The sequence below is a fragment of the Chiloscyllium plagiosum genome, chromosome 10 (assembly GCF_004010195.1).
Source record: "Chiloscyllium plagiosum isolate BGI_BamShark_2017 chromosome 10, ASM401019v2, whole genome shotgun sequence".
NCBI classification, from domain to species: Eukaryota; Metazoa; Chordata; class Chondrichthyes; order Orectolobiformes; family Hemiscylliidae; genus Chiloscyllium; species Chiloscyllium plagiosum.
In genome coordinates, this window is record NC_057719.1 from 25,618,663 (window position 1) to 25,646,357 (window position 27,695).

The window sequence follows — 27,695 nt, forward strand, 5'->3', positions numbered from 1 at the left end:
TTTTTCCCCGGGTACAATAGAGTGTTACAAGGGGACATAAATTTACGGTGAAGGGTGGAAGGTATAGGGGAGATGTCAGGGGTGGGTTCTTTACCCAGAGAGTGGTGGGGGCATGGAATGCGCTGCCTGTGGGAGTGGCAGAGTCAGAATCATTGGTGACCTTTAAGCGGCAATTGGATAGGTACATGGATAGGTGCTTAAGCTAGGACAAATGTTCGACACAACATCGTGGGCCGAAGGGCCTGTTCTGTGCTGAATTGTTCTATGTTCTAGAACTTTGCAACACAAAAAGGAGGCCATTCAACCTATCATGTCTGAATCATCTCCTGAAAGAGGTACTCAGCTAGTCCCACACTCCAGCCCTATCTCTGTAACCCTCTAACTTCATCACTTCCAAATAGACATCCAGCTCTCTTTTACAACCTCCTATGAAATCCACCTCCACCACTCTCCCAGGCAGTGCATTCCAAATCCTAACAACTGAGTAAAGAAGTTTCTCCTCATCTCATTACTCTCTTGCTGAAAATCTTGAAATTGTGACCCCTAGTTACTGATGTTAGCAGGAGAGCAAGACATGGTTTGGCTCTTGAACCATAAAGGTTACAGGACATTTAGGAGTGACAGGAAAGTAGGAAATAGTGGAGGGGTGACTCTGTTAGTTAAGGATGGAGTTCACACACTAGAGAGGGAAAGCATCAGTTCAGAAAACCAAGATGTGGAAGTGGTTTTGGTAGAAATAAGTATTGATGAAGGGAAGTAGTCACTTGTGGGAGTGCTGTATAGGTCCCTTAACTGTAACCATACAGTAGGATGAGGCAAAGGAAGAAATAATTGCAACTTGTCAAAACAGCACAGCGATAATGATGGGAAATTTTCATCTACATATTGACTGGAACAGTCAGAAAGGCAAAGGTAGTCTGGATGAGAAGTTCATAGAATGTTTTTAAGATAGCTTCTAGAATATCATGTACTGAAGCCAACAAGAGAGCAGGCTACACCAGACCTGAAGTTGTGCATAGGATTAATTAACGATCCCACAGTGAAGGCTTCGCTAGGTGGCAACGACCAGATGATTGAATGGTTTTATTCAATTTGAGGGGTGGGTTCAAGACTTTTGTTAAAAATTTTAGAAAGGCAAACATGAGGGCACTAAAGAGTGAACTGGCTAATTAGGCTAAAATATGTTAATATTGACGCAACATTTAAGAGGACATTTCTGAATATACACAGAATAAACAGATTCCAACGAAGTAATAAACATTCCAAGGTACAGATCCACTATCTGTGGTTAACTAGAAATTTTAAACAAGCTATCCAACTTAAAGCAAGTTAAATCAGATGCAAAAACAGGTAGCAGGTCAGCAGATTGGACAGAATATTTTTTAAAAAAGCAAAAGATGGCCAAAATATCTAATTAAGGGTGAAACTTAGAATGAGAGAAAGCTAACCAGAAATACGTAACAACATAGAAAGAGCTTCTAGTTTAAACAGAAATTAACAAGGTAAGGCAGTGCACCAAAGCAAGCACTTCACACAGCCCACCCTGAGATAGTTTCTGTTAACATTCTCTCCACAGGGAGAAAAAAAAAACATGTGGGGTAGTTTCTCCCAAGTCACATTTGTGGAGTTAGGAATTTTCCCAGCCTTACATGCCAAAAATAGGGAAGGAATATTCAGACATTTATAACAGAGAAGGAAGCATTTTTCCACTCAAACATGTGTGATCTTGACTCCTCTACCCCTGATGCTTTTGGGCACTCAAATGCTCCAGCATATAGAAGATAAATATCAGCAGATCTTTCAGTGCCAAGAGAAATCAGAGTGGAAGTGGGATCGATAGAGAAGTTCAATGTGATCTTACTGAATGAGGAGGCAGGTTCAAGGGGTCATATGATCAAACCTGTTCCAATTTACATCCCCCTTGTGCAACACAGTCCAGGCTCCTCCTCCTAAAAGTTATGAAATAATGTTATTATAGGGAATGAAAAATTCAAATTCCTACCAGATTTCCGTACTCTTGTACATGACTGGTATTGGTCCGCTTCTTTACAATTTTGAATTGTTTGTGGAGCGATTCTTTTCTAAGGTCCTCCTATAAAGAATAGGAATGGAAATAGATTTCTTCAATATCACAAAATTATTTCCACATATTAATACACAGCAGCCAGCTGGGTTTCAAACATACCAAAGGCATGTGATGTGGTATAAACTTTGTCCTCCAAAAAAAAAGGCAAATTTCTACATTTACAGCATAAATAACCCAAGTCATAAATGAAAGTGCTTTATCAGCATTTCTCAATTATACTTTCTTGATGTTTTTCAATTTTGAGTTAGAGCAATTTAATAAAATCCAAAATGCTTTCTTTTGCATCATGTTACTTAATCATGTCGTCACATAGAATTTGAGCATTGCTAAAAAAAAGAAAATATTTTGTAGAAGCTGTTAGCTTTGCACTCATCAGGACAATTGGCAAGAATTAAAAAAGGAAACCAACATTTATACTGTAAAAGCAGAGATGTTGATTGGTCGGCAGCTGGACTCTGAATGATAGAGGCATTACCAAAAGAATGCACCAGTTAATAATGAATGACAGTAAACTTTGTTAAAACTTTAAATCAGGTAGGCTAATTCTGGTTCATCAGGCAATAACCTGAGAAGTGAAACAGCAAATGGCTGTCACTTATTTTGCCCGGTGAAGCAGGTAAAAAATCATGTTTTTATATGACTTCACGCCAATCTTCTGTCTTCTCCCTGTAACCAATACACCCTTTTCTTTTGTTCTTGTGCACTGACCTCTGAGGTTCATGAGCACCACTGACTTTTGAAACATGAAGTTAATGAGTAGGAGCCCCAACTGGCATGTGCAGAACCTTGGGGGATATTCAGCCCGGCTGTGCAGCTTAGACAGAATGTTATCTCTAACCCTGTTCATTGTTCATCTTCAAGATCATTATCAATTGCCCTCTTGAATGCCTGAATTGAACCTGCCTCCACCACATGTCTAGGCAGTGCATTCCTGACTTGCTGTATGAAAATGTTCACTTTCCCACTGCATGTTTGTTTCAAAATCACTTTAAAATCTGTACCTTCTCTTGATTCTTTTGTGCATTGTTAAACAGGAACAGTTTCTCCCTATCCTTATCAAGCCCCCTCATGATTTTGAGAAGTTCCTCATATCTCAGCCTTTTCCTCTCCTAAGAAAACTGTCCAAACTTCACCCATCTTTCTTCAGAACTGAAGGTTCTCATGCCTGCAATCATGTATGAGTTCAGCAAAACTCCTGCCTCATGAACTCTATGACCTTATTAATCAATCCTAAAGATACTATATTCCTTTTAACCGCTTTATCCATCTGATCTGCCACTGCTAAAGTTTTATATACATATACACTCAGATTCTTCTGCTCCTGCACTGCCTTTTGAATTGTACCCCTTATTTTATGTTGTCTCACCACATTCTTCCTTCCAAAATGGGAAACTCCTGAAACATTACTATTCCATTATTTATATTGTGTATTGTGACAAAATTTGGTTACCTGAATATACTCACTGTCCATCAAGTTTGACTTTTCCTTTATAGCAGGACACCAATGTATTTCTAAACACAAGGAGATCATTTTGCCAGGGAGTTTTGGGTAGTGACCGATTTATATTGGACCAATATTTATACCAATTCTAGTTCATAGGTAACCACTTTGGAAGGAGAGAGAGTTGTGAATGTATAAAAGTAACTTACTCTGCAACCTGTGTGATTAACATTGCCATTTTGATGCATTGCTACAAACCTGGTCAGAGTCTTCCATCCACATGACACTGTACACATCACCCAAGTAGGTCTGTCTTTCATCATCATAGTAACAGGCATATGATGATTCCTGTTCATTGGCAGCAGTAGTGGCAAATACTGAAATCAGAATGGTAGAGTTTAATGGAAAAAAAAGTGAGGCGGGGGGGGGGGGGAAGGAGGAAATAGTGATTTGTGGGTAAAAGGTGTACAGTTCAAATACTGAAGGAAAATGCTAGAAAATTATGTATTTCCTACTTAAATAGCAAAAAGATTAACAAAAAACTTTCAAAGATGGGACTGTGCTACTTAAAAGACAATTAGATTATTGCTAAAATCTACTAAAGTCACAGTGGGTACATGAAGAATAGAAACAAAAATAACTTGCATTTATACAGTACCTTTTAATTTATAAAACACTAAGAAGGGAAATGGGCAAGAGCATCATGGGAAGTTATTTGCTTTAGCAGTAAAAATAAAGCAGCATCATTTTTAAGAGTTGTGAAACTTGTAAATGTTATTTGAGAAACAGGCAAACCCATTCAGGCAATTAGGAAGGTAAATGGCAAAGGACTGGAGTGAAAAAAATAAGGAACCATAAGAAAATGCTGGAATAACTCATCAGGTCTGGCTGCCATCTTTGGGGACAGGAGTAGAGTTAACATTTTGATCCAATATGACTCTTCATCAGGGTTTCAAGATTCAAAGTTGAACCTTACTGTACTCGAAACATTAATTCTGTTCCTCTCTCCATAGATGCTACCAGATCCTGCTGGGATTGGCTCCTAGCTGTGGCCCAAGTGACTAATGCAGATTGGGGCAGGGGAAGGGGAGCTGGGCAATCAGGAAGGTGTTCAGGTGGATTGATAAAAAGGAAGCACTGAAGATTTGGGAAGGCTGGGCAGTGTATTCCTGGGAATAAATAGCAGGAATAACTTTTATATCTGTACCATCGTTTGTACTGCACTTTACTCTCCTTTGCATCTCTCCTGAATCATTTGGTCCTGATTGTCATATCATGCTCCAAATTCTAGAATCCCCAACCAGTGGAAATACTTTATCTATGCTGTCTTTTCCTGTTAATATCATGGATACTTTGATCTGATCACCCCATAACCTTCTAAGTTCTGGAGTAAACAGGCCTGATTTGTATAATCTCTGCTCAGTAACTTAACCCCTAAAGTATAAGTATCATTCTTGTAAACCCATATTTTCCTCCTTCCAAGGTCAATATATCTTCCCGACATATAGTGTCCAGATCTTCTCACAGTACTCCAAGTGGGGTTTAACTAGGGCTTTGTATACCTGCAGAATAGGAGACATGTTCTGTAGATTTAAAGGACAGTATTCTATTGGTCTTAATTATTTTCTGCATTTGTTTGTGATATTTTAAAGATTTATTCACCTGAATCCCCAGGTTGCTTTGGGCATCATAGTCGGAGATGGAGAGGCTCTGGCTCATTTATGGGAAGCAAGGAAGGCAGAAGGATATTCAGTGAGTAACACACTTAAACTGATTATATTAATTAGCCTTTAGAAAGCCATTGGGGAAAAGTTTGGAATTCCAAATTATAAAAATCTAACACTCACTTTAAACATTAGAAAATATATGATTTGACATTTACAACAAAAACCATTTTTTGGAGCATTCTAGTATTGAGCTTTATGGTTTCCACGCAAGATAAAATGTTAACCTATGAATTTTCATACCATTAATGTTCCTTGGCAGGTCTAACATCATCGATCCAGATTCACAAGCTTCAATGTAAAACACCATCTGCAAAAGAGGTATAATGGGTCACCAAACCTGAACCTTAGCATACACGATTTAGAGACATTGGTGTTGGACTGGGGTGTACAAAGTTAAAAATCACACAACACCAGGTTATACTCCAACAGTTTATTTGGAAGCACTGGCTTTCAGAGCACTGCGTCTTCATCAGGTGATTGTGGAGAATAAGATTATGAGACACAGTTTTACAATCTTATTCTCCACAACCACCTGATGGAGCAGCACTCCGAAAGCTAACGCTTCCAAATAAACCAGTTAGACTATAACCTGGTGTTGTGTGATTTTCAACTTGGCATAAACAATCTCAAAACTTGCTTGTCGTGACCCCAGCTGATGTTAATAATGGACACACCATATTCCCAAATAAACCCTGGCCTGTTAGATACCAACTTTACATATTTTTTAAAAATGACCGTAGGAGGTCAGTAGGAGGTCAATTTCTAAACACATTTATAAGAGGTGGCTGGTGTACTTTTGACACAAGTAAAAGATTTATCAACACAAACACAAGATTCAATTACAGATATCAGAAAAGATATTAAAAACAAAAATCACACTATTCCTTTCATCCCAGTAACATCCAGAAAAATAGCTAACCCTTAGAGAAGAGACATTATTATCTTCACACCAAGGCTTTTTGCTCAGGCCCAGGCAGATGCAGCTGCAACTGGTTTCGTTTTGGCAAATTTGTGTGTGTTCACAGGGCATTATTTTTGTCCAGCTGTTATTTTTCCCCTGAGACACTTAAAAACAGTCTACAAACTAAACTCATGTCTTTAACTTCAATGCAAACATGATTTTTCAATATTCAGATGCCTGCATCCTTGACTCTATTTTCTGGCACCACTGACAGACCAACTTTCCAGATTGTTCTCATCTCGGTGTGAGAATTTTGTTTTCCTGTACTGCTTTTGATCCAAAAAGGGCTTAAAATCTAAAATGTACATAAACACAAAAATAATTAATTCAACTTCAAGCAATACATTTTTTGAAAGCTTTGGAATATGGAAAGGCACCAAAACCTCTGCCTTTGTTGAATTAAGAACAAACATAAAATGAAGGTTTAGGCAGTAGATGTGGAAGATAATCACAACCACAGAATAACAGTCAACAGCACTGCAAATTACATATTAATTTCAAGTCACAGAAGAAACCATTTAGGAAATGATTAACTGCCAAAAATAAGCTGTGTGCCATCACAGCAATTCATATACATTTGTACTGCATTTTTGCAAGACATTTCAAAGCAAATTCAGGCTATTTGCATAATCTGGGCAGTAGGTTTGAAACAGTAAAAGTTCAACCAATTCAGAGTTCACAACACAGCTGAGTGATTGGAAACGATTTGATTTACTAGAACACTACATTCTTAAACACCAGTCAGTCAATACATTAGCAAAACAGATAAGTTATTGTATACAACCATTAAGGTCTTCACAATTCAATACAAATCTCAAGGAAAGAAAAACCCAGATGTTTCAAAGTCTACTGCTTAACTTTGTTCAATACCATTTTCTTTGATTCTGTTTTGCTTTTGCATCTTCTCTACGTGTACTGATCTCGCCAGAGATAAAGTTGCCAGAGTAAAATTTGTACAGTCTGTTGTACCTGCAGGAAACACGTGCTACTTCTCAAATATCGTCAACCTAGTTTTTGATTAAAAGATCCTCATCTGCTGGCATAAATGTATACCATACATATGCTTCAGCAAAACAGGAATTCATTTCACCATTTTAATTAATTAGTTTGATTCCTCTTTAGGATAGAGAGCTCACCAAGAAAAGATGCAGTCCAGCAAACAAATAAAGTTGCAAGACCAAAGGCATTCTGTTTTAACTATATAGTAGCCTAAACTCAGAACTTATTTGACTCCATCTTTTGGCACAGATCCAGAATACTAAAAGTGTGCGTGCAGAAAAGGTGGTGTTAAAGCATTTGTTTATATCAAACGTAGACAATGTCATGCATGGCTAACCTCCCTTCTTCCTCCGTTTGAACTAATGGCCTAATAAAATGTTTGAGTGACAATGTGCCTCTGAATGAAGTGTTTGCATATAATGGTTAGATGTAACATATGTCTGTTGGGTTCCATAATACCATGATATTCACATCTAGTTTCTTAGGTTATGCATTGGGTAAGGACATCCAATTGGAGACTGCAAACTCACACTGATCTTCTCTTGCTCAACAAACCTCACTTCCTCCAGTTTTGGTGTCGTCTGCACAACCCCAAATTTACCCAAAACGGACAATGCTACAGAAATCCTAGGAGTGTTTTTGAGCAGTAAGAGTGTATCAACACTATGTTTTTGAGGAAAAATAAACACAGTGTTCTGTTTGTTTTTGGGTATATTCTGGGTCTGTAGATTGTTTAGGGTAGAGATGGCTTTCAGTAGAGTGATGTGCTTTCGCTGGAAGATCAGGGAGAATTTCAATGTCCCTGGAGATTATGCCTACAGGAAGTGTGTTTGGATGGGAATCCTAATGGATTGCATGGATCGGTTGGAACAGCAGTCAGAGGCAAATGAGGAATTTACAGGACCTACGGAGAGTGATGAATGGTGTCAGGTAGATGGGTTACTGCTAGGAAAGGTAGGCAGGAGTGTCCTGTGACTATCTCCATTTCAAACAAGTATGCTGTTTTGGTCAGTGATGGCCTCTCAGGGGAACATGGTACCTGAAACCTGGCTCTTCGTACTAAGATTGGCTCTACTGTACTGGGGAATATGCCAGATTGCAAGCGATCGATTGTGATTGAGGACCCTCTAGTCAGATGCACAGATTATTTCAATTCTGACATTGAGACATCAGAATGGCATGTTGCCTCTCAGGTGCAGGGTCAAGGATATCTTGGAGAGTGTGCAAAATATTCTCAAAAGGGGAGAGGGACCAGCAGGAGGTCATAGTACCAATGACATAGGATGAGAAAGGGATAAAGGTTCTGCAGACAGAATATTGGAAATTAGGCAAGAAATTAAAAAGTAGGTCCTCGAAGGTAGTAACATCTGGATTACTCCTTGTGTCATACATTGGTAAGATTAGGAATAGGAGGATAGAGCAGATGAATGCATGGCTGAGAAGCTGATGCAGGAGGCAAGCATTCACATTTTTTAGATAATTGGGGTAGAAGTGGACTGTATAAGAAGGGTGAGTTGCACTTGAATTGGAAGGAGACCAATATTCTGGCTGGCAGAACATGGAACTGGCATATCGTAGCAATTACAGAAATGTAGCTCAGGGAGGGGCAAGTTTGACAGCTGAATGTTCCAGGGTAAGAAAGGGATGATCACATTGTTGGGATTGTACTAAAGGCCCCTCCCACCTGTCAGTGGGAAATTGAAAAGCAAATATGTAAGGAGATCTCAGTTATCTGTAAGAATAATAGGTTTATCATACTATGGGAATTTAACTTTCCAAACATAGACTGGGACTGCCATAATGGCTTGGATGGCAAGGAATCGGTTAAATGGACACAAGAACATTTTTTGAGTCAATATTTGGATGCACCTAAGAGAAGGAGCAAAGCTTGGGAAGTAAGGCAGGGCAAGTGACAAAGCAGTCAGTGGTGGAGCACTTTTGGGCCAGTTTTAAAATAATTATAGAAAAGGATAGACCGGATTTAAAACTTCTAAATGGGGGGGGGGGGGGGGAAGAGTGGAGAAAGGTCAATTGTGACAGTATTATACAAGAAGTTCCAAAAGTTTATTGAGGGGATGGATATTTGCATGTAAAAGGACAGCTAGAAAGTGGGAAGACTTCAAAAATGAAATAATGAGAATCCAGGGTCTATGTGCTTGCTAGTGCGAAGGACAAGGGAATTCTGGATGACTAGAGAAATTGAAGCGCTGGTCAAGAAAAAGAAGGCACTTTTTTTTATTCATTCATAAGATGTGGGTGTCACTGGCAAGGCCAGCAGTTATTGCCCAGAGGGCAGTTAAGAGTCAACATAGCTGCAGATCTGGAGTCACATGTAGACCAGACCAGGTAAGGCTGGCAGTTTTCTTCCCTAAAGGACATCAGTGAATCAGTTGGGCTTTTCTTGACAATTGTTTCATTAAACTCTTAGTTCCAGATGTTTACTAAATTCAAATGTCACCATCTGCCAATAATAGGATTTGAACCGGAGTACCCAGGACATCTCTGGATTAGCATCAGAACATTATTTCAAAGAGCCAACACACACTGCAGCACAGAGGAACTGCGCAGGGCAGAGGAAAATCACCTATACTGTGTATTCAAAATGAATGGGTACCCAATGAACACGGTCTGCCGATTTCTCAGCAACAAACCCAAACAAGCAGAAAAAACACGTCCAGAAACCCTAACCACTCTCCACTACATCAAAGACATCTCGGAAATGACTGCCAGACTACTCAGACCCCTTAGCATCATGGTAGCCCACAAAGCCACCAATACACTAAAGCAGCAGCTAATGAAATTGAAAGACCCAATGAGCAAGACTAATGTCATTTACAAAATGGACAAACAGACAGAAAACTAGCCACCAGGATACATGAACACCAACTAGTCACAAAAAGACATGACCCTCTATCACTAGTATCCTTCCATACAGATAAGAAAGGACACCACTTTGACTGGGACAACACATCCATCCTAGGACAAGCCAAACAAAGGCACACACGAGAATTCCTAGAAGCATGGCATTCCAACCGGAACTCTAGACCCCATCTACTACCCCCTGAGAAAAGGAACAGGAAGTGACTTCACCACAGGAAATGATATCACCAACCCAAAGAAACGCAAACAAACATAAATAGAAAGCAGGAATTTTCAGCATTGCTTCACCTGAGGCCCACTGAAGATGTTGCCTAGTAGGGTAACAAAACGTCTGGAAATGAACCTTCCAGCTCAGCGAGCAAACTTACATCCAAAACTTCAACCTGAGCTACAAAACTTCTCAAAATTTGCTAAAATAAAACAGATGCTAAGCTCACAAACACATATACTTTATTCTACATCTCTAAGTATAAGCATCCCATACAATTCTTGGTGATTTTAATTGGCTACAACTAAGTTCTGAATATTTTCCTTAAAAAGATAGGCTGGTATAATTTCTCTGCTCCACCCCCACACAATACACACATACACAGTGTTTAGTATTGGTTTAAGAGGCACATTCTGGGCAAGGTCTCAAGTTCACCTTACAGTGACACCCACAGTTCCTCTTAAATCTTGGTAAAACAGACTTCTAACCTGAATTCTATCGGGTCCCACTAACCGGCCCCTTTTTTCACATTCTGTTATAGCTGAAAAGTTCTAAAATACCTTAGCATATTTCTCATGTTTGTGCATATGTCTAATGGTTCTTTGCAGATCATCAACTTGAAGCTAAAAAGAAAACAAAAAAACACAAAGCTTCAATCAGCAATTTTGTAGAAGTCAAGAATTAAACAAAGATTCAAGAACAGTTAAAACACAAACTTTTCAGATTTATATTACAGCATGTGATCATTTGAAGGTAGGAAAAACATTTTAAAGGATTAGATAACCCAACACAGCCAGCTTCATCTTTCACCATGTCGGTGAGGCAATTAAGTAAACTAGCAAATCAGTTTCAATTCACAGAGAATCATTAAGGGCTTTTTTAAAAATTGTTACACGTCAAAAGGAGGATGTGATCGAAACAGTACATAGAAACAGCTCGAGGGAATAATAAGATAACCATTAAATTCTTTGAGGTGGTAACAAGCAAGTTAGACAAAGGAGAGCCAGTGGACGTGATCTATCTGCATTTGCTGATAGCAGATAGTGACTAGTGAAGTTCCTCAGGGGTCAGCATTGGGACTGCAACTATTCATATTCTGTAATAATGATCTGGATTAAGGAACTGAGGGCGTTGTTGCTAAATTTGCAGATGACTACCAAGATAGGTTGAGAGACAGATAGTGTTGAGGATACAGGGAGGTTGCAGAGGGATTCGGACAAGCTAGGAGTCTGAGCAAAGAAGTGGCAGACAGAATACAAAGTAGGAAAATGAGAGGTTATGTTCCTTGGTAGGAGGAATAGAGGCATACACTATTTTCTAAATGGCAAATGGTTTCAGAAAACAGAAGCACAAAAAGACTGAGGAGTCCTGGTTCAAGATTCTCTTAAGGTTAACATGCAGGTTCACTTGGCAGTTAGAAAGGCAACTGCAATGTTAGTATTAATTTCAAGAGAGCTAGAATACAAGAGCGGGATTGTAGTACTGAAGGTGTATAAGGCTCTAATCATACTGTATTTGGCAGACAGAGTAGGCCCATATCTAAGGAACGATGTGCTGGCCTCAAGTCCAGAGAAGGTTTACAAGAATGATTCTGGGGATGAAGAGCTTATCGTATGAGGAGCCGCTGTGTGCTCTGGGTCTGTGTTCAATGGAGTTTAGAAGAATGGCAGGATCTCACTGAAACTTACAAAATACTGAGAGGCCTGAATAGAGTGGACACGGAGAAGATGTTTCCACTTGTAGGAGAGACTAGGACCGGGGGGTACAGCCTCCGAATAAAGGGATTACACTTTAGGGAAGGAATATCTGCAGCCAGAGGGTGGTGAAACTTGTGGGGATCAAGGGTTACAGGGAGGAGACAGGAAAATGGGATTGAGAAACAGCTCAGCCATTGGTGGAGCAGATTGATGGGCCAAAATGACTTAATTCTGTTCCTATACCTTATGGTCTTCTGAGACAAATATGTCCCAGAAAATAAAGACAATTATCTGCAGAGCTGACAAGTACTATGGAAGTCAACAGATCTCCATTATGTCACAAGTGGATAATTTTTGCAACTTATAGTAATTGATGGTAGCTGTCTCCAAATTTGAGCATGGTCTATTCATTGATAGGAGTTTCTGTTATGGGCCATCCTGTATCTCAATAGGTTAATTGTTAACAGTAAATCTTAGTACACATGGGGAAGGATGTCTCACATGGTATGGGTTCAAATGGCACATTTGCTTAGTTTTCTTTCATTCTCTGCTACCACTCTGCTTCATCATTATAACAGCATGACTCAAATGGATGACGAGTTATCACCCTTCTGAACAATTGCAGCCAACTCCTTTCATTCACTAATATCAAGGAGGATTTCAGAGCATCAAGTGTTGTCTTTTAATGATATTATCATTTAAAATAAAAGCTACCAACAAACTATAAATGGAAAAGGTTGTAAAGGTGGAATATTGAACTGACAGGTTAACTTCTGCAAAAAAAAGGCATGAGATTGTGTGAAAGCAATTGCTTTATGTCAAATATGGACATTAACACAGATGGTTAACTTGCTTTGTTCACACAAGTAAGGAGGAAGGCAGAGTGAATTCACACAGATACAAGCATGAGAATAATCTAAGTAGCAGCAATGGTCACCCCTAATGCTACCTGTACAATCTACTATTAACAGCATTGTGATCCTGTCAGAGAGAGATACATAGTTTTGATCTAAAAGATCAGTATGGCCGATGAACCACTTATTCTATTCAAATGTGAAATACATTCTTGCAATTCAACAACTGTAGAAGCTTAGATACTGAAGATGGCGTAAGCAGCCTCTAACAACAGACATCTATCCAACTACTCAATTGCAAGTGCTCATCAAAGAAGTTACTCACATCACTATTAGGAAATGCCAATATCCCATCAGCTCCATGATCAGCAAAATAAACAAAGACATGATCCTTGGGGCCACTGGCAAAAGTTAAAAAAACAATTCAAGTCATCTATCAGATAGAGTGGAACTATGTACACAGTTACAAGTGATTCAAAGCTAAGGAACAAGATAAAATCATTTTCCATTTTAAGTGTTATCATCTGCTCAGCAAGTTTTGCAATTTGTAGAAATTTAAAAAATAAAGACCTAAGATCTGGAAGTAGATGTTTTGGAAAAAACAATTGCATCATGTGTAAAATAACATTCAAATAACTTACAAATTCAGCAAACTGAATGATTTACATGGTGTCAAATAAATTGCTTCCAGAACTAGAAACCTACAAATCTGACATTTAGCAGGAATAAATAAATAGTTATAGCAAAAATTTCTGTGCAAATACAATATGGTATAGGGTTTGGAAAATGAAGAAAAGGAAAACACAAGCCAAAAATCCTACTATTTGGGTAATTCCAATCTAATCAAGGAGAATCAGCATGGCTTCATGAAGGGGAAATCATGGCTGACTAATTTATTTTGAGAGGAAGTCTTGATCAGAGTGAATAGAAGGGGACTAGCAGAGGTGTTGCATTTGGATTCCCAGAAGGCATTCAACAAGATACCTCACAAAACGTTAAGTTATAAGACAAGAGCCCATGGTGTTGCAGGTAGCATTTTGTCACAGACAGTGAATTGGCTCATGGGCAAGAAACAGCAAGTGGGGATAACAAGTTCTTTTTCAGATTGGCAACCTGTAACCAGCAGGGTTCCACAGGGATCAGTGTAAACATTTGCGGTCCTGGCAATCTATATAAATGACAGAAGTGGGAAGCAAATGTATTGTAGCCACATTTACTGACAACACAAAAGTTGGTAACAAGGCAAGTTGTGAGAAGGATACAAACAGTTTATAGAAAGATTCTGATATGGGCAGAAGTGAATGGGCAAGAGGTTCGCAAAGGGAGTACTATGTAGGAATACATGAAGTTGTTCAATTTAGAAGAAAGAACAAAAGAACAGAGTATTGTTTAACTGGAGAAAAACTACAGAAAACCCAACACAAAAGGAACTTGGAGATGCTTGTGCAAGAAACACAAAGCTAGCACACAGCTGCAGCAGGTAATCGGGGATGCTAATGGAATGTTGGCCCTGATTTTAAGGGGGACGAGTAGAACAGTAGGGAAATCTTACTGCAACTGTACAAGGTACTGGTGAAACCACATCTAGGAGTGCTGTGAGCAGTTTTGGTCCATTTGTTTAAGAAAAAGAATCAGTTCCTTGGAGGTAGCTCAGCAAAGGTTCACTGGGATGGTACCTGGTATAGAGCGACTTTGTTAGGAGCAAAGGCTAAACAGGTTGGGACTCTATTCATTGAAATTTAGAAGAATGAGAGTTGATCTCATTAAGCATAAGGTTCTAAATGGGCTTGACAGGGTAAATACAAAGAGGATATTGCCCCTCATGGGAAGATTCTAGGACTAGCAGGTATAGTCTCTGAATAAAGGGGCGCCAATTTAAGACTTTGATGAGAAGGAATTTCTTCACTGGCACTCCTTGCCAAAGAGACCTGTGGGGGTAGAATCCTCGTTTATATTTAGGGCAGAGATAGATTTTTCATCAGTAAGGGAATCAGGGCTTACAGGGAAAGGGCAGAGAGATGGTCAGAGGTATATCAGATCAGTCATGATCCTACTGAATGGCGGAGCAGAGTTGAGAGGACAAACAGCCTAATCCTGTTCCCTACATTCTAAAACTCAGAGGAATTCAGCATACTGTCTCACTGTCATCTATTAAATTGCTTTTCTTTTTTAACATATCAATTACATTCTCCCCGTGTCTGCGTGGGTTTCCTCCGGGTGCTCCGGTTTCCTCCCACAGTCCAAAGATGTGCAGGTCAGGTGAATTGGCCATGCTAAATTGCCCGTAGTGTTAGGTTAAAGGGGTAAATGTAAGGGTATGGGTGGGTTGCGCTTCGGCGGGTCGGTGTGGACTTGTTGGGCCGAAGGGCCTGTTTCCACACTGTAAGTAATCTAATCTAATCTACATTTTTTAAAGTACAGAACATTAAACAACAATTTATTCTTCTTTCAAATCCTAAAATATGTTAGTGTGTATATAAAGAAATAAATGAAGTATTGGTGTGCAAGATGGGCACAACAGCAATAAATTGGCCACCAATTACCTCATTCTTCCTTTCACTAATTTCATTGATGACAGAAAACAGACAAGACATGCATAAGCAATTTATTCACAATTAGCCAGCACTGTCTCCAGTTAAAATTAGAATTTCACCTTCACTGTGGCTATCAAAGTGGATGTATTTTTAAACAGCTGAGCATGATTTCTGGTACATTTGTTATCACAAATAGGGAAGGCGATGGCCTAGTAGCATTATCACTAGACAATCCCTCCAGAGACCCAGATAATGTTCTGGTGACCCGGGTTCAAATCATACCATGGCAGAATGTGAATTCAATAAAAATCTGGAATTAAGAATCAAATGATGACCATGAATCCTCTGCCGATTTTTGGAAAAAAAAAAATCAATCTGATTCACTAACATCCTTTAGGGAAGGAAACTGCCATCTTTACCTCCACTTATATGTGACTCCAGACCCACAATAATGTGGTTTGACTCCTCACAGTCCTCTGGGACAAGCAATAAATGCTCTCCTAGCCAGCAATATCCTCATCCATTGAATGAATAACAAAGAACATATACAAAATCCCTGGAGCTGCTATTTTAACATTAAAAGTAGATATACCATTTAAATGCATCAGAAGTTTGCAGAAGCTCATTTACAAATCATAAATTAACATTCAGCTACAAATACAGGTCTTGCTGGGAGTGACATCCAGAAAGAGAATGCTTCACATCATAATGCAGGTTAGATGAAAACAGAAGTTAAACATTCTGAAATATACACTAACAAAGGAACAGGGGTAGGTGATACAACCCTTTGAGCCTGTTCCACCATTCAATGAAATCATGGCTTATCTGTTGCCTAAGTCCATACATCTGCCTTTGGCCCACATCCCTTAATACCTTTGCTTAACAAACAATTTCTACTTAAAATTAACAACTGACCCAACCTCCCACCTCACTTGTGGAAGACATCGAAGACCCTTTCTGTGTAGAAATGCTTCCTAACCTCTCTTTATATGTTCCACAGTTACATACAATTACAGAAAATCACTCATGTTTAGTTTTAATTGATAAAAGACCTCTGTTGGAAGTATGTATTTTCATTTGTTACTTCAGCCTAGTAGCATTATCAAATTACACACAAAAAAATCCAAAACAATAAACCAATTGAAGTACTGTCATTTTACCTTTTTAAAACTTTGCCAGAACCTTTCCCCTTTACAGCATCTTCATCTCCTCGTAGAACAGCCAAAAAGATTTCTGGGGTCACATTCTACATACCAGAAATAGATATAGAAGATAGCAGCATGTATGAAATGAGGTGTAAGTAACAACAGAACTTATATTCATATTCCACCTTTAAAAGACCTCTGCATGACCTAGACACAGCTCAGTCACACACGTACTTTTGAGAGAGTGCTATTATTGTTTTTTTTTGGGGATGAGCAACATCAGCATGGTGAGCATGGGATCCACTGTAGTGCATCTGGTGTAGCTACACTCAGTGCTGCCAGGGAGTTAGTTCTAGGACATTAAAGGAAACCTAGAAAGGGTGTGTGAAGTAGGTGGTGTTCCCTTAAGTTGTTGCACTTGTCCTTCTCAGTGGTAGAAATCGTGGGTTTTGGAAAGTGCTCACAAGAGAGTTTTAACAAACCGCTACAGCACATCTTGTATATTGTGCACAGGATCGGCGCAACATCGAGGGCCGAAGGGCCTGTACTACGCTGTATTCTTCTATGTTCTATGTAAGAGAGTTTTAACAAACCGCTACAGCACATCTTGTATATTGTGCACAGTGGGCTAATGATTAAAGCAGTGAATTTCCAAGGCAGTGGATGGGTGCCAATCAAGCAGGCTGTTTTGTCCAGGATGCTGTTGAGCTTCTCAAGTTAGTGCTAACTCACCCAGGCCAGTGGCAGTGTTCCATCACACTCTGAACTTGTGCCTTATTGATAGTGGACAAAATTTGGAAAGTTGCAAAGTAAGTTACTCATTGCAGAATTCCCAGGGTCTGAACTGCACTAGTAGCCACACAACTTATACAATTAGATCTTATTTGGGGATCTGAATTTAAATTTTGGAATCAAAGCTGCCAAAGGAAGTCTCCACAAGGAACAATAAAGTAAAAGGCCAGAGGTGTTTTTCGATGGAGACCCTTTGGCTCAGATACTTTTTCCACATGTACCAGTCGGAGCAGAGATCACTTTGCTTTGACACCTTAGCTGAAAGATGGCACTCTCAATAGTGTAGCACTCTTTCAATTTTGCACGGAGGTATTAACTGAGATGAATGTGCTTGATTTTGGCATGGGGCTTTCATCCACAATGTTTTAACTCAACGAGGCGTAAGTGCCGCCAATGAAACAAGATAGAAAACCAAAAGAAAAAGGCCGAATGGTATGTGAAATAATCACAAATATTTTATGCTGTCCAAAACAAAAAGGGGATTCAGGGTAGCTGTTGAGACAGAACATAAGTGGACTAATGTACTGCACCAAGTCTCACAAAGCAAGTAGGATCATGTCTTTCATGTGATAGAATGTTTACTGAATTCCAACAACATGTTCAACTCAGCACTTGCAAAGATCGAGGGCCATGTTATGAAATAGTGAAATAATATTTCAATCAATTACTTATGTATATTCACAAACAATTGCACTGACCATTCAGAAGATAGGGCAATACGATATCCCTTAAATATAACAGCTGTTATATGGCTCGATGGAGGGTCGTTTTGCTCAGTTGTCAGAGGGATGCCAACAGTGTGGGTTCAGTTGCAGCACAAGCTGAGGTTATCATGAAGATTCGCCTTCTCAACCTCTTCCCTTCACCTGAAGTGTGGTGACCCTTGGGTTAAACCACCACCAGTTCTCTCTCTTGTCTAATGAGAGAACAGGCCTATGGTCTGGTAGGACCAAGGTGACTTTTATTATGGCTTTTCTCATCACACGGGATCATGCATGATGTGGGTTTAAAAGTTTAAAACATCACCGTTAATAGAGCAAGACTGCCCAGAATGTGGGTCACAACATTCAATAAGATTGCAAACCAACAGTCTGGGGCCACAAGCTCTGACTGAGCGATAACAACTGTAAGGGCTCTTTAATTACTCATGTTGTTTTTGAAAATGGCCTGTCCCGATGCATTTTACTTAAATATCTAGCATACAGCTTCACACTACACGGATTCTACGATTCTACTCCAATTGAAGGGTTACCTCTGCGACGTAATCCTTGACTACTCCTTTGTACACATCTTTTCCTTTGGGATGATTAATGATGATACCTTGCGTAGGATTCCTGAGACAAGATAAACAACACAACCTATTCAGTTCCTGTGCATTTACAAATAAAGCTTCTCACAACAGTTTTCATAAAATGTACTTACTCCTCATTCAGGGCCAAGTCATCATACATCATGACAATAATCTGCTCATCGGGTATTCCATGCTGGTGTACAATCTGGTAGGCATGGCAAATGTCAGCCTAGTATTACAGCAAAACTCAATTAGACCAAATGTAAATTTATCCTGGTTAAAGTGCCTTGAATATAAAATGCGTGCAGTATTAAGTCCTTCCGAAAACTCAAAATTCTTAAGTAAACAAATGTACCTTATTGGTACAGGTGGCACAGCAGCTCAGGGGTTAGCACTGTGCCACACCGCAGCAGGGACCAAATTTGATTACACTCTCAGGGGGACTGCCCGTGTAGACATTCTCCCAGTGTCTGTGTGGGTTTCCTCCGGGTGCTCCAGTTTCCTCCCACAGTCTAAAGAAGTGCATGTTAGGTGGATTGGCCATGCTAAATTGCCCATAGTATCCAGGGACATGCCGGCTAGGTGGATTAGCCATGGAATATGCAGAGTTACAGAGATAGGGTAGGAGCATTGGGTCTGGGTGGGATGCTGTTCGGAGGGTTGGTGTGGACATGGGCCAAATAGCCTGCTTCCACATTGTATATTTGAATCGGAGAGTCCCTATGTTCATGAGTTAGTCAGTAATAATCTAGCACTCCACAAGTGAAACTATACCAGGACATGTATTACAGTGCTATAAAACTGTACAGCAGATTCCATTCACACTTCCAACATGACCTCCCCTCAAAAGAAAACTCTGCATTTAACTTACAAAATAGGGTTCTCACCTTTCTTGGATTGGTCACATTCTAGGACAATTAACAGAACACTGTCACTATCAACTAGAGCAAAAAACATTTTTAAAAATGGCACCGAAATTATTTGGCGTTCTACACTAAAAATGTAATGCAGGTGGCAGTGTTTAAAATACATATGGGCAAATCAGCGAGAAAAAAAAACATATGGAGAATTCAACTGGAGGGCAACCAGTCAGATGAAAATCATCCCCCCAGACACAGAAGTGACAGAATCTTTGAGACAGAATTCCTCCAATCAAATTGTAAAAGGTGTGATTATCAGGAATAATGGGACTTTAAGATTTCATTTAAATTTCAATAGACTATAGCTGGAGGAAATTCACTTCAAAAGACTGGTTATATATATTTTCTAATGTGCCTATTCAGAGCTTATATCTCTGGAGCTGATAGGACATTAACACTAGAAACTTTTCAAGCACAATAAAGAACATTCAGGTATTTGGATGTCAGGATGGTCAAAAACAGCAACAAAAGGCCAATTATCTAAAATAATTGCCCCAAACTCATTCACTGCAACATCTTGTGTTTGATTAGCTAACAATGACATTAACAATTACGTTAGATGAAAAGGTACTATAAAAAAGGAATACAGGCTGTTGTCATTTAGTCCCCAGTTGCTAAGGAGGCCAGGCAAAATGAATTTGCTGTTATAAACAATGCAACCTTGCTTAAAAATGCTTAGGCATAGTTATTTTAAAAACTTCAACATCATAAAATATACAGCAAAGAGAAAGGAAATTGATAAAATTTAAGGCAGTGCAAAGTCATGAACTACTAATTCCTAGTGGAGTCATACATACATGCACACAAACTATTCTATTCAGCACAGTACCTGATGTCTGTAGTTGTACCAGCCACTAGATCCTGCAACAAGTACTACCCAGTGGTTGCCTCCATTTTCCAGTTCTTCCAACGGAGTAGTGACGACATTAAGCAGGAGACTGTTTAGCACTAAAACTCCAAGTGCCAAGTAGTGCATTCTGCAGTGAGTCAATTAACTGGTGAATTAAAGAAAAGGTATTACTTAATTTGAATCAAAACATGAATGCATCATAAACACCTACAAAAAGGAAGTCTTACTTCTGTACTTTAGGGATAATCAGCGTACAAACAAGATTGTTCAAATACAAATAAAACTTTGCGAAACGTTTTACTGAGCTTTCCTTTGTGAAAAGTGCAAAGTAAGTAGTTTCGCTTTGCCCTCATCACAGAAAACTGGGTTGAAGTGAAATAGTAAAATGTCAATAAATTCCCCACCTCCGAAAATCAGATATGGTTTGATACAAGTCACTACATCAAGCCTCACAAACTGGAAAGTTACATGGTTTGAAAACATAAGGTGAATTTTTGAAATGTGAAGTAATTTAAAATTAACTCAATATTTTTACTGTAATAATATCATACTACTTCCTGCATGGATTTTCCCCAGTTGCTTACTTGTAAAACATGGCACATTAACAATGTGTGGGAACAGCATCACATGGCTTGAGGTGTAAATTACTGGGTCATTTTACAGCCAATTTATCAACACTGCTGTAATAGATCCATTCTTATGTTCAAAATCTGCACACCCCAGTGACTTTTGTAACAGTTGAAAAATATTGACAGCATCGGAGGTGAACTTTCAACTGATACATTGCTTAGGCTCTGATCATAAAAATGACTGAACTCAAACAGCTCAAGACTTTAGTTAGCACTTTGTCAAAACAGATCTACCTTCAAGCAGCGCAATAGTGTGAATTCCAAGGTACAACTTACTTCTTTTATTAATTAACCCATCATATATACTCACGTAAAGTTAGAATTATTTAGACAATTTTTTAAGGTTAAATTTATGTGGTCAACTATTACATGCATACTACTTTGGAGGGTCTGAAATTCATGCAATAATCCAAAATATTGCATCATTAGCAGAAGCCCAATTGATCTCTAAACGAAGTGTGGTACACAAAGGGAGCTTGTCACCTGGCTCTGACCGGATGAGTTTTAAACTTTCATGCCAAATGTTTCCATTTTCCTCCATTTTTTCTCATCTACTGTTTTAATTTTTCAAACTAAACCTTTTTTAAAATCAGAAATAAAACGTATCAGACATTTGACTCTCATATAGTGTCACTGATCATTGTAGCCGTGAGAAACTGTCAACAGCTGCACATCCAATCGAATCCTGCATGAAGGTAGGAGTAAAAGTTTTACTGTGCTGTGAAACACGAGCAAAGCTGAAATGGGGTCAACTTTTACATGAGATAGATGGAAAATTTCACACTTTTTGGCCAAAAGTAGGGGGCCGACTTTGACATGAGGTGGTCTTTTACTCAAGTACATATGGTTTCTCATGCAATGCAAAACAACAAAAACAGGAGATTTACTGTTGTGACACATACATAATGGGGAGATAAAAAGAGTACATTCTCCATCTTTTAATCTACTTTGACTGGATACTGTACAAAGCGTGTAGAAGGAAGTGGTCATATTTTGGAAGAAACTTGAAGAATAGTTTCAGATTGTTTTGGTTATGGCCTACTTTACATAATTCACGGTAAATTCCACAGTTCACTTGTGGTTTAAGACAAGTGCCACTGCAAAAATAAGAATGTCTACCTGTTTTGTCACGTGCTACCTCAACACTAATCAAAGCTAAACACATTTCATTGACAGCAGACTTCAAAAATATCTGTTAATTTCACAGTAAAATACTTGATTAAAAAAAGGAAACTACATTATTTCATAACGAAATTTAATACAATTCTATTCTTTCTCATGCTTTGCTGTTATTTGAATCATTTGGAGGTAAATAAATTGTAGAAAATTTCACGGTGTATGAAGCGACCATTACAAAAGTAGCCACTGGACATCGGGAACAACAAAAAAGGAAAATGTGCATTTATGCAGCACCTTTCACAACCTCAAGATGTCCCAAAGCACTCTACAGCCAACAGAGTAGTGGTTTACATTAGTCAGCTCAGTCTAGCATGGACCTTGAATCCACGACCAGTGAATACACTCATGCTAGAAACACAGTTGAAGCAATACTTCACTAGTGTAGACTCTTAGTCATTAGAAATGCTGTCACTTCCATGTGAGATACCAGGAATATACAGTATTTGGCAGAATTCAGCATTAGCTAACCCACTTGAAAATTTTCTCAATGCCCCACTGTTTGCATGCACAGCACAATTAGTAAAAAAAAGGAAATATTAGACAAGACCAAAAAGTGTCTCTTTAAAAGCCAAGAACTGCAGATGCCTCATGCTTGCTGAATCACCAGGGAAGCATCTCCTTTCGAATAGATTTGCTGACATTGTTAGGTTTAGACCTCAGAGAATAAACGGTGCTGTATGCTTTAGTGAGGGAAGAGGTCAGAGTGAGTGAGGGGAAATTGAAACTCTGCAGTACAGAGGGATCGGAGTGTCCTGGTATATGACGTACAGCAAGATAGTATGAAAGTACAGCTAGCGATTAGGAAGGAAAATGGAATGCTATCATTTAATTTAAAAGGGAACGAAATGTGAAATGTGTAATCTTGTAAGGCAAATGAGATCACATTTGCAGCACTGCATAAAGTTTTGGTTGCTATTAGAGCAATGGAGGAAGTCCAGGGAAGACTCACATGACAGATTCCTGGGATGAAGAGATTAGCTTATTGGGAAAGTCTGGACAGGTTGGGGCTTTGATGTTGAGAAGAATTTGAAGAAATATTACCAATTCTGATGAGGAGTCACCTGACTCAAAACATTAACTCTGCTTTCTTCCCACAGATGCGGCTAGACCTGCTGAGTTTCTCCAGCAATTTCCTTTTTATCTTTCAGGTAATCTTACTGTAGTATGAAATATGTCCTGTGGGAAACCAACAGTGTCAATGCCAAGGCAATTTTTTTCCATTGCGGGAGAGACTAGAAATAGGGGTACACAAATTTTTAAAAAATAAACAACGTTTCCTTTTAAACTGGAGATGGGGAGAACTGCTCTTGTACTGAGGTTGTTAGGCTGTGAAATTCTCTAGCCCCAGGGAGCAGTGGAGATACGTCACTGAATATTTTTAATGGAGTTAGATGGATTTATGATAAACAAAGGAACCAAAAGATTACATTCAGCAGTTGGAAATGTGGAGCTGAGGCCACAATTAGATCAACCATGGTCTTCGTGAATAACAGATGAGGATCTTTGGGATCAAAAGAGGGGGAGGTGAGAGGGGATTGTGAAAACAGAGCAGGAAATTAGATTGGAAGGAGAGCTGGAGTTAGAGCATAATATAAAAGGTTGAAAGGAAAAGTGAACAATGGTCTTGAAAAAAGGTGTTACAGCTGATGATCCTTCACATCTGAAAAGAAAGGGAATAAAAAGTTTCTGAAAGGAAACAAGGACAGCAAAGGATTAAATGTTACTGCAGATACAGACTGCTTTGGAAGGAAAGAAGATTAAAAAGGGGCACAAGACACTCAATGTAGATCTCGGGATGTGGCAGCAGGAAGGTGTCAGAATATTTGAGATAAAATCATGGAATCCTTACAGTGTGGAAAAAGGCCACTTGGCTCAGCAGATCCACACCAACCCTCCGAACAGCATCCTACCCGGACCCACCCCCACATCCTATCCCTGTAACCCTACATTTCCCATGGCTAATGCATCTAGTCTGCACATCCTAAACACTGACAATTTAGCATGGCCAATCCACCTATTCTGCCCATCTTTACGACTGGGAGGAAACCGGAGCACCCGTACACAGGGAGCGTGTACAAACTCCACACAAACAGCCATCCGAGGGACCCTGTACTCTGAGGCTGCACAGTTAACCACTGAGCCACATAGCTGTAATTGTTGGTGGATCGGAATTGTGAAGACTAAACTTTCAGTAGGCATCTCAAAAGTCAGTCAGAGCTGGAGAAAGAAAGATGCTGAGGAAAGAGATTTAGCTGTTAAAATTTGTTAGATGATGCCCAATGAAATATAAGAAGGGAAACAGAAACAAAAAAGGTAAAACAACAGATTACAAAAGAACTTCAATTAGAAAGGAAAGCAGGAATTCAAGATGCACATTCCTGGAAGAAAAATTGGCAGTGAATTAGCACAAACATAAAAGCAAAATGCTGCAGATTTAAAAAAAGTAAAAACTGAAATTGCTCAAGACCTTCAGCAGTTAACATCTAAGAAAAAAAAGAGATAACATTTCAGACTGAAGGCTTTTCATCAAAATGGTGTGGGGGTGGGGCAGGGTAGGGGCAAAGTCTATATAATTCATCTATTATCTGGTAGTCATGTGATACAATGAGATTGTTTTGTTATAATTAGTTATCAATTCCAATACCAGGAGGTAGGGCTTTAGTTGGGCAGTGGTAGTGTCTCTACCTCTGAATGATGAGGTGTAGATTCAAGCCCTACATGCCTGTAATCCCACTGTCAACCACAAGCTCTCATCTGATCCGAGCCATGTTCAGCTGAACCTCTCGTTTCACAAAACTTAATTCTTTCCCTACCTGCTTATACTTGACACACACCCTCCTCACTTTCAGCTCCTTTTCACAGTAGCCACCAGATTATACATTTCAGTTTGGAAATTTATTAACTTCTAGCCTTCATATTTATTTTTGCTATCTTTACACTAGGGTGTATTATATTCCAAAACCTTAGTTGGTAAAGAATAGAATTGGAACTGATCTTCAAACACTTATCAGCATTTAGAGTTACACATACTAACAGCATGCACTCCCTAAATCTATAATCACTGTTCCAGATTATTGGGGATCACTTACATTCCAATAAATAATAATCATTAACTGTATAGAGTTAAATAGCAACAATTTAAAAGAACACTTTTACTCTATCAAAACATCCCAATGCTTCATAGAAGCAAGATTTAAAGAATCGCAAGGGTAACAGAGGAGATATATCACCATGTTTTGGTTACCTGATCGGAGAGGTAGGTTTTAATGGGAAGAAAGTGAGGTACAGAGGCAGAGAGTGGGTGTTCCAGAGTTTATGGTCCAGATAACTAAAGGCATTACCACCAATGGTGAACCAAAAACAAAAATGAAGAAGGCATTCATGGCCAGGATTAGTGGAAGGTTGTGGGTTGGAGAGGATTACAAAGATAGGGAGTGACGAGGAGTTAGATCAACCACTGCTTGTGTGAATGCACTTCCTGATTTCACTTCTGAATTCATTGCCTCGATACAACAACTTGCATTTATATAGCCTCTTATAAATGGTGGAGCGACTAAAATCTGGGATTTTCAAAATAAGAATTGGAGGAGCACAGAGATCTCCAAAGGACTATAGGAGTGGACCAAGTTGTACAGATATGAAAAGGCACTGCGATACAAGGATTTGAAGATGGGGAGGGGTTTCTAAAAGTAGGTTCTGGCCTAGTGAGGCTAAAGGGGTTGTGGATGGACAGGACTCATTCCAAATTAGGATGTGCACTTCATTTTTTTGGATGAACTCAAATTAATGGAATGTTTTAAAAAATTCTCAAGGTCAGGTTCGTAGGAGAGTATTCTGACACAGAACAAACGACCAAGAGGCGAGTCTGCTAGAATATGGGCATTTTATTCCCCGCAGCGTCGCCACAACGGGTCTGGCTTATACTCACTCTACATGTTACCGGAACTGGGAGCCGTCAGTTCTCGTAGAGCGGTTGCCAACAACCCACGCTCGGCGGTTAAACGTAACCCCGGAGCAGACTCACCGAACTGGAGACTTTTCCAGCTGATATACTCTTTTCCAGATATAAACATTCATGTGAACAGCAGAGCAAGGCTAAAAAACACATTCCATTCTGGTTACATACAGATAAGAAGATTCACACGGGGAGGTGTGTAATAAGATTCACACGGGACTAAGCAACACCTCCATTCCGGTTAGATTCACACATGTATTGGGACATAATTTTTAACCGTTTCACCACATTCCACTGCTTGGAATTTTACACCACATGGAAGATCATAGATCAGCGGCTTTGGAATGGTCAACTTTGGAGATAACAAAAAGTAAAAAGGCACAGGATATCGGTTTCAACAACACATGATCTGAGACTGGGTTGGAGATAGGCTATTGCAAAAATCATAGCCTATGATATGTAGTTAGAGATTCAGCTCAAATAGTATGGCAAGGTAACAAAAACACTCAAATAAAAACAAATGTGAATGCTGGAGTCTTGAATTTTTATAAAAAGTATTGGAAAAACTCAGCAGGTTTGTCTGCGTTTGAGAGAGGAGGAACAGAGTCAAATGTTCTGAACCTAACATGACACTTCATGGCCAAGCATCCTGTTTCTCTCCCCTCTATTGCTGTCAGTGCTGGAGGAATTCAGCAAGTCTGTTCTTATAACAAATAAATACCAGGCACAGGTCAGAGAAATAGGCAGAGTTGGTGGCTAGGGAATTGTGTGTTTGGCAGGGACCAAAGACAATAACTTCAGCCTTCCCCAATTTTTATATTATATATTGAACAGGCAGCATAACAAAATCAATGAAAGGATAGAGATCAATTCTGCCAAAATCCATAGAACCTTTGAAAAACTTGAGGATAGACAAGTCCCCCGGACCTGACGGGATATATCCTAGGATTATGTGGGAAGCAAGAGAGGAAATTGCAGAGCCGTTGGCAATGATCTTTTCGTCTTCACGGTCAATGGGGGTGGTGCCAGGGAACTGGAGAGTGGGCGAATGTTGTGCCCCTGTTCAAAAAAGGGAATAGGGATAACCCCGGGAATTACAGGCCAGTTAGTCCTACTTTGGTGGTAGGCAAAGTAATGGAAAGGGTACTGAGGGATAGGATTTATGAGTATCTGGAAAGACACTGCTTGATTAGGGACAGCCAGCACGGATTTGTGAAGGGTAGGTCTTGCCTTACAAGTCTTATTGAATTCTTTGAGGAGGTGACCAATCATGTGGAAGAGGGTAGAGCAGTGGATGTAGTATACATGGATTTTAGTAAGGCATTTGATAAGGTTCCCCATGGTAGGCTTATGCGGAAAGTCAGGAGGCATGGGATAGTGGGAAATTTGGCCAGTTGGATAGAGAACTGGCTAACCGGTTGAAGTCAGAGAGTGGTGGTAGATGGTAAATAATCAGCCTGGAGCCCAGTTACAAGTGGAGTTCCGCAGGGATCAGTCCTGGGTCCTCTGCTGTTTGTAATTTTTATTAATGACTTGGATGAGGCAGT

At 39.4% G+C, this 27,695-nt stretch overlaps 1 protein-coding gene across 1 annotated transcript in view; it reads right to left on the bottom strand.

The window, feature by feature from the left end:
* lgmn (legumain) overlaps nt 1–21,165 on the bottom strand; it is a 31,891-nt gene extending 10,726 nt beyond the window's left edge. The window contains exons 1-10 of the mRNA XM_043697206.1: nt 21,155–21,165; nt 20,365–20,530; nt 18,747–18,844; nt 18,577–18,658; nt 16,548–16,633; nt 13,179–13,254; nt 10,863–10,925; nt 5,495–5,561; nt 3,786–3,904; nt 2,003–2,092 (exon numbers count right to left, since the gene is read on the bottom strand). Of these exons, the coding sequence (XP_043553141.1) occupies nt 2,003–2,092; nt 3,786–3,904; nt 5,495–5,561; nt 10,863–10,925; nt 13,179–13,254; nt 16,548–16,633; nt 18,577–18,658; nt 18,747–18,844; nt 20,365–20,511 (828 nt within the window). The 5' untranslated portion in view covers nt 20,512–20,530; nt 21,155–21,165. The remainder of the gene's footprint in view (nt 1–2,002; nt 2,093–3,785; nt 3,905–5,494; nt 5,562–10,862; nt 10,926–13,178; nt 13,255–16,547; nt 16,634–18,576; nt 18,659–18,746; nt 18,845–20,364; nt 20,531–21,154) is intronic.
* Nucleotides 21,166–27,695: the final 6,530 nt, after the last annotated feature.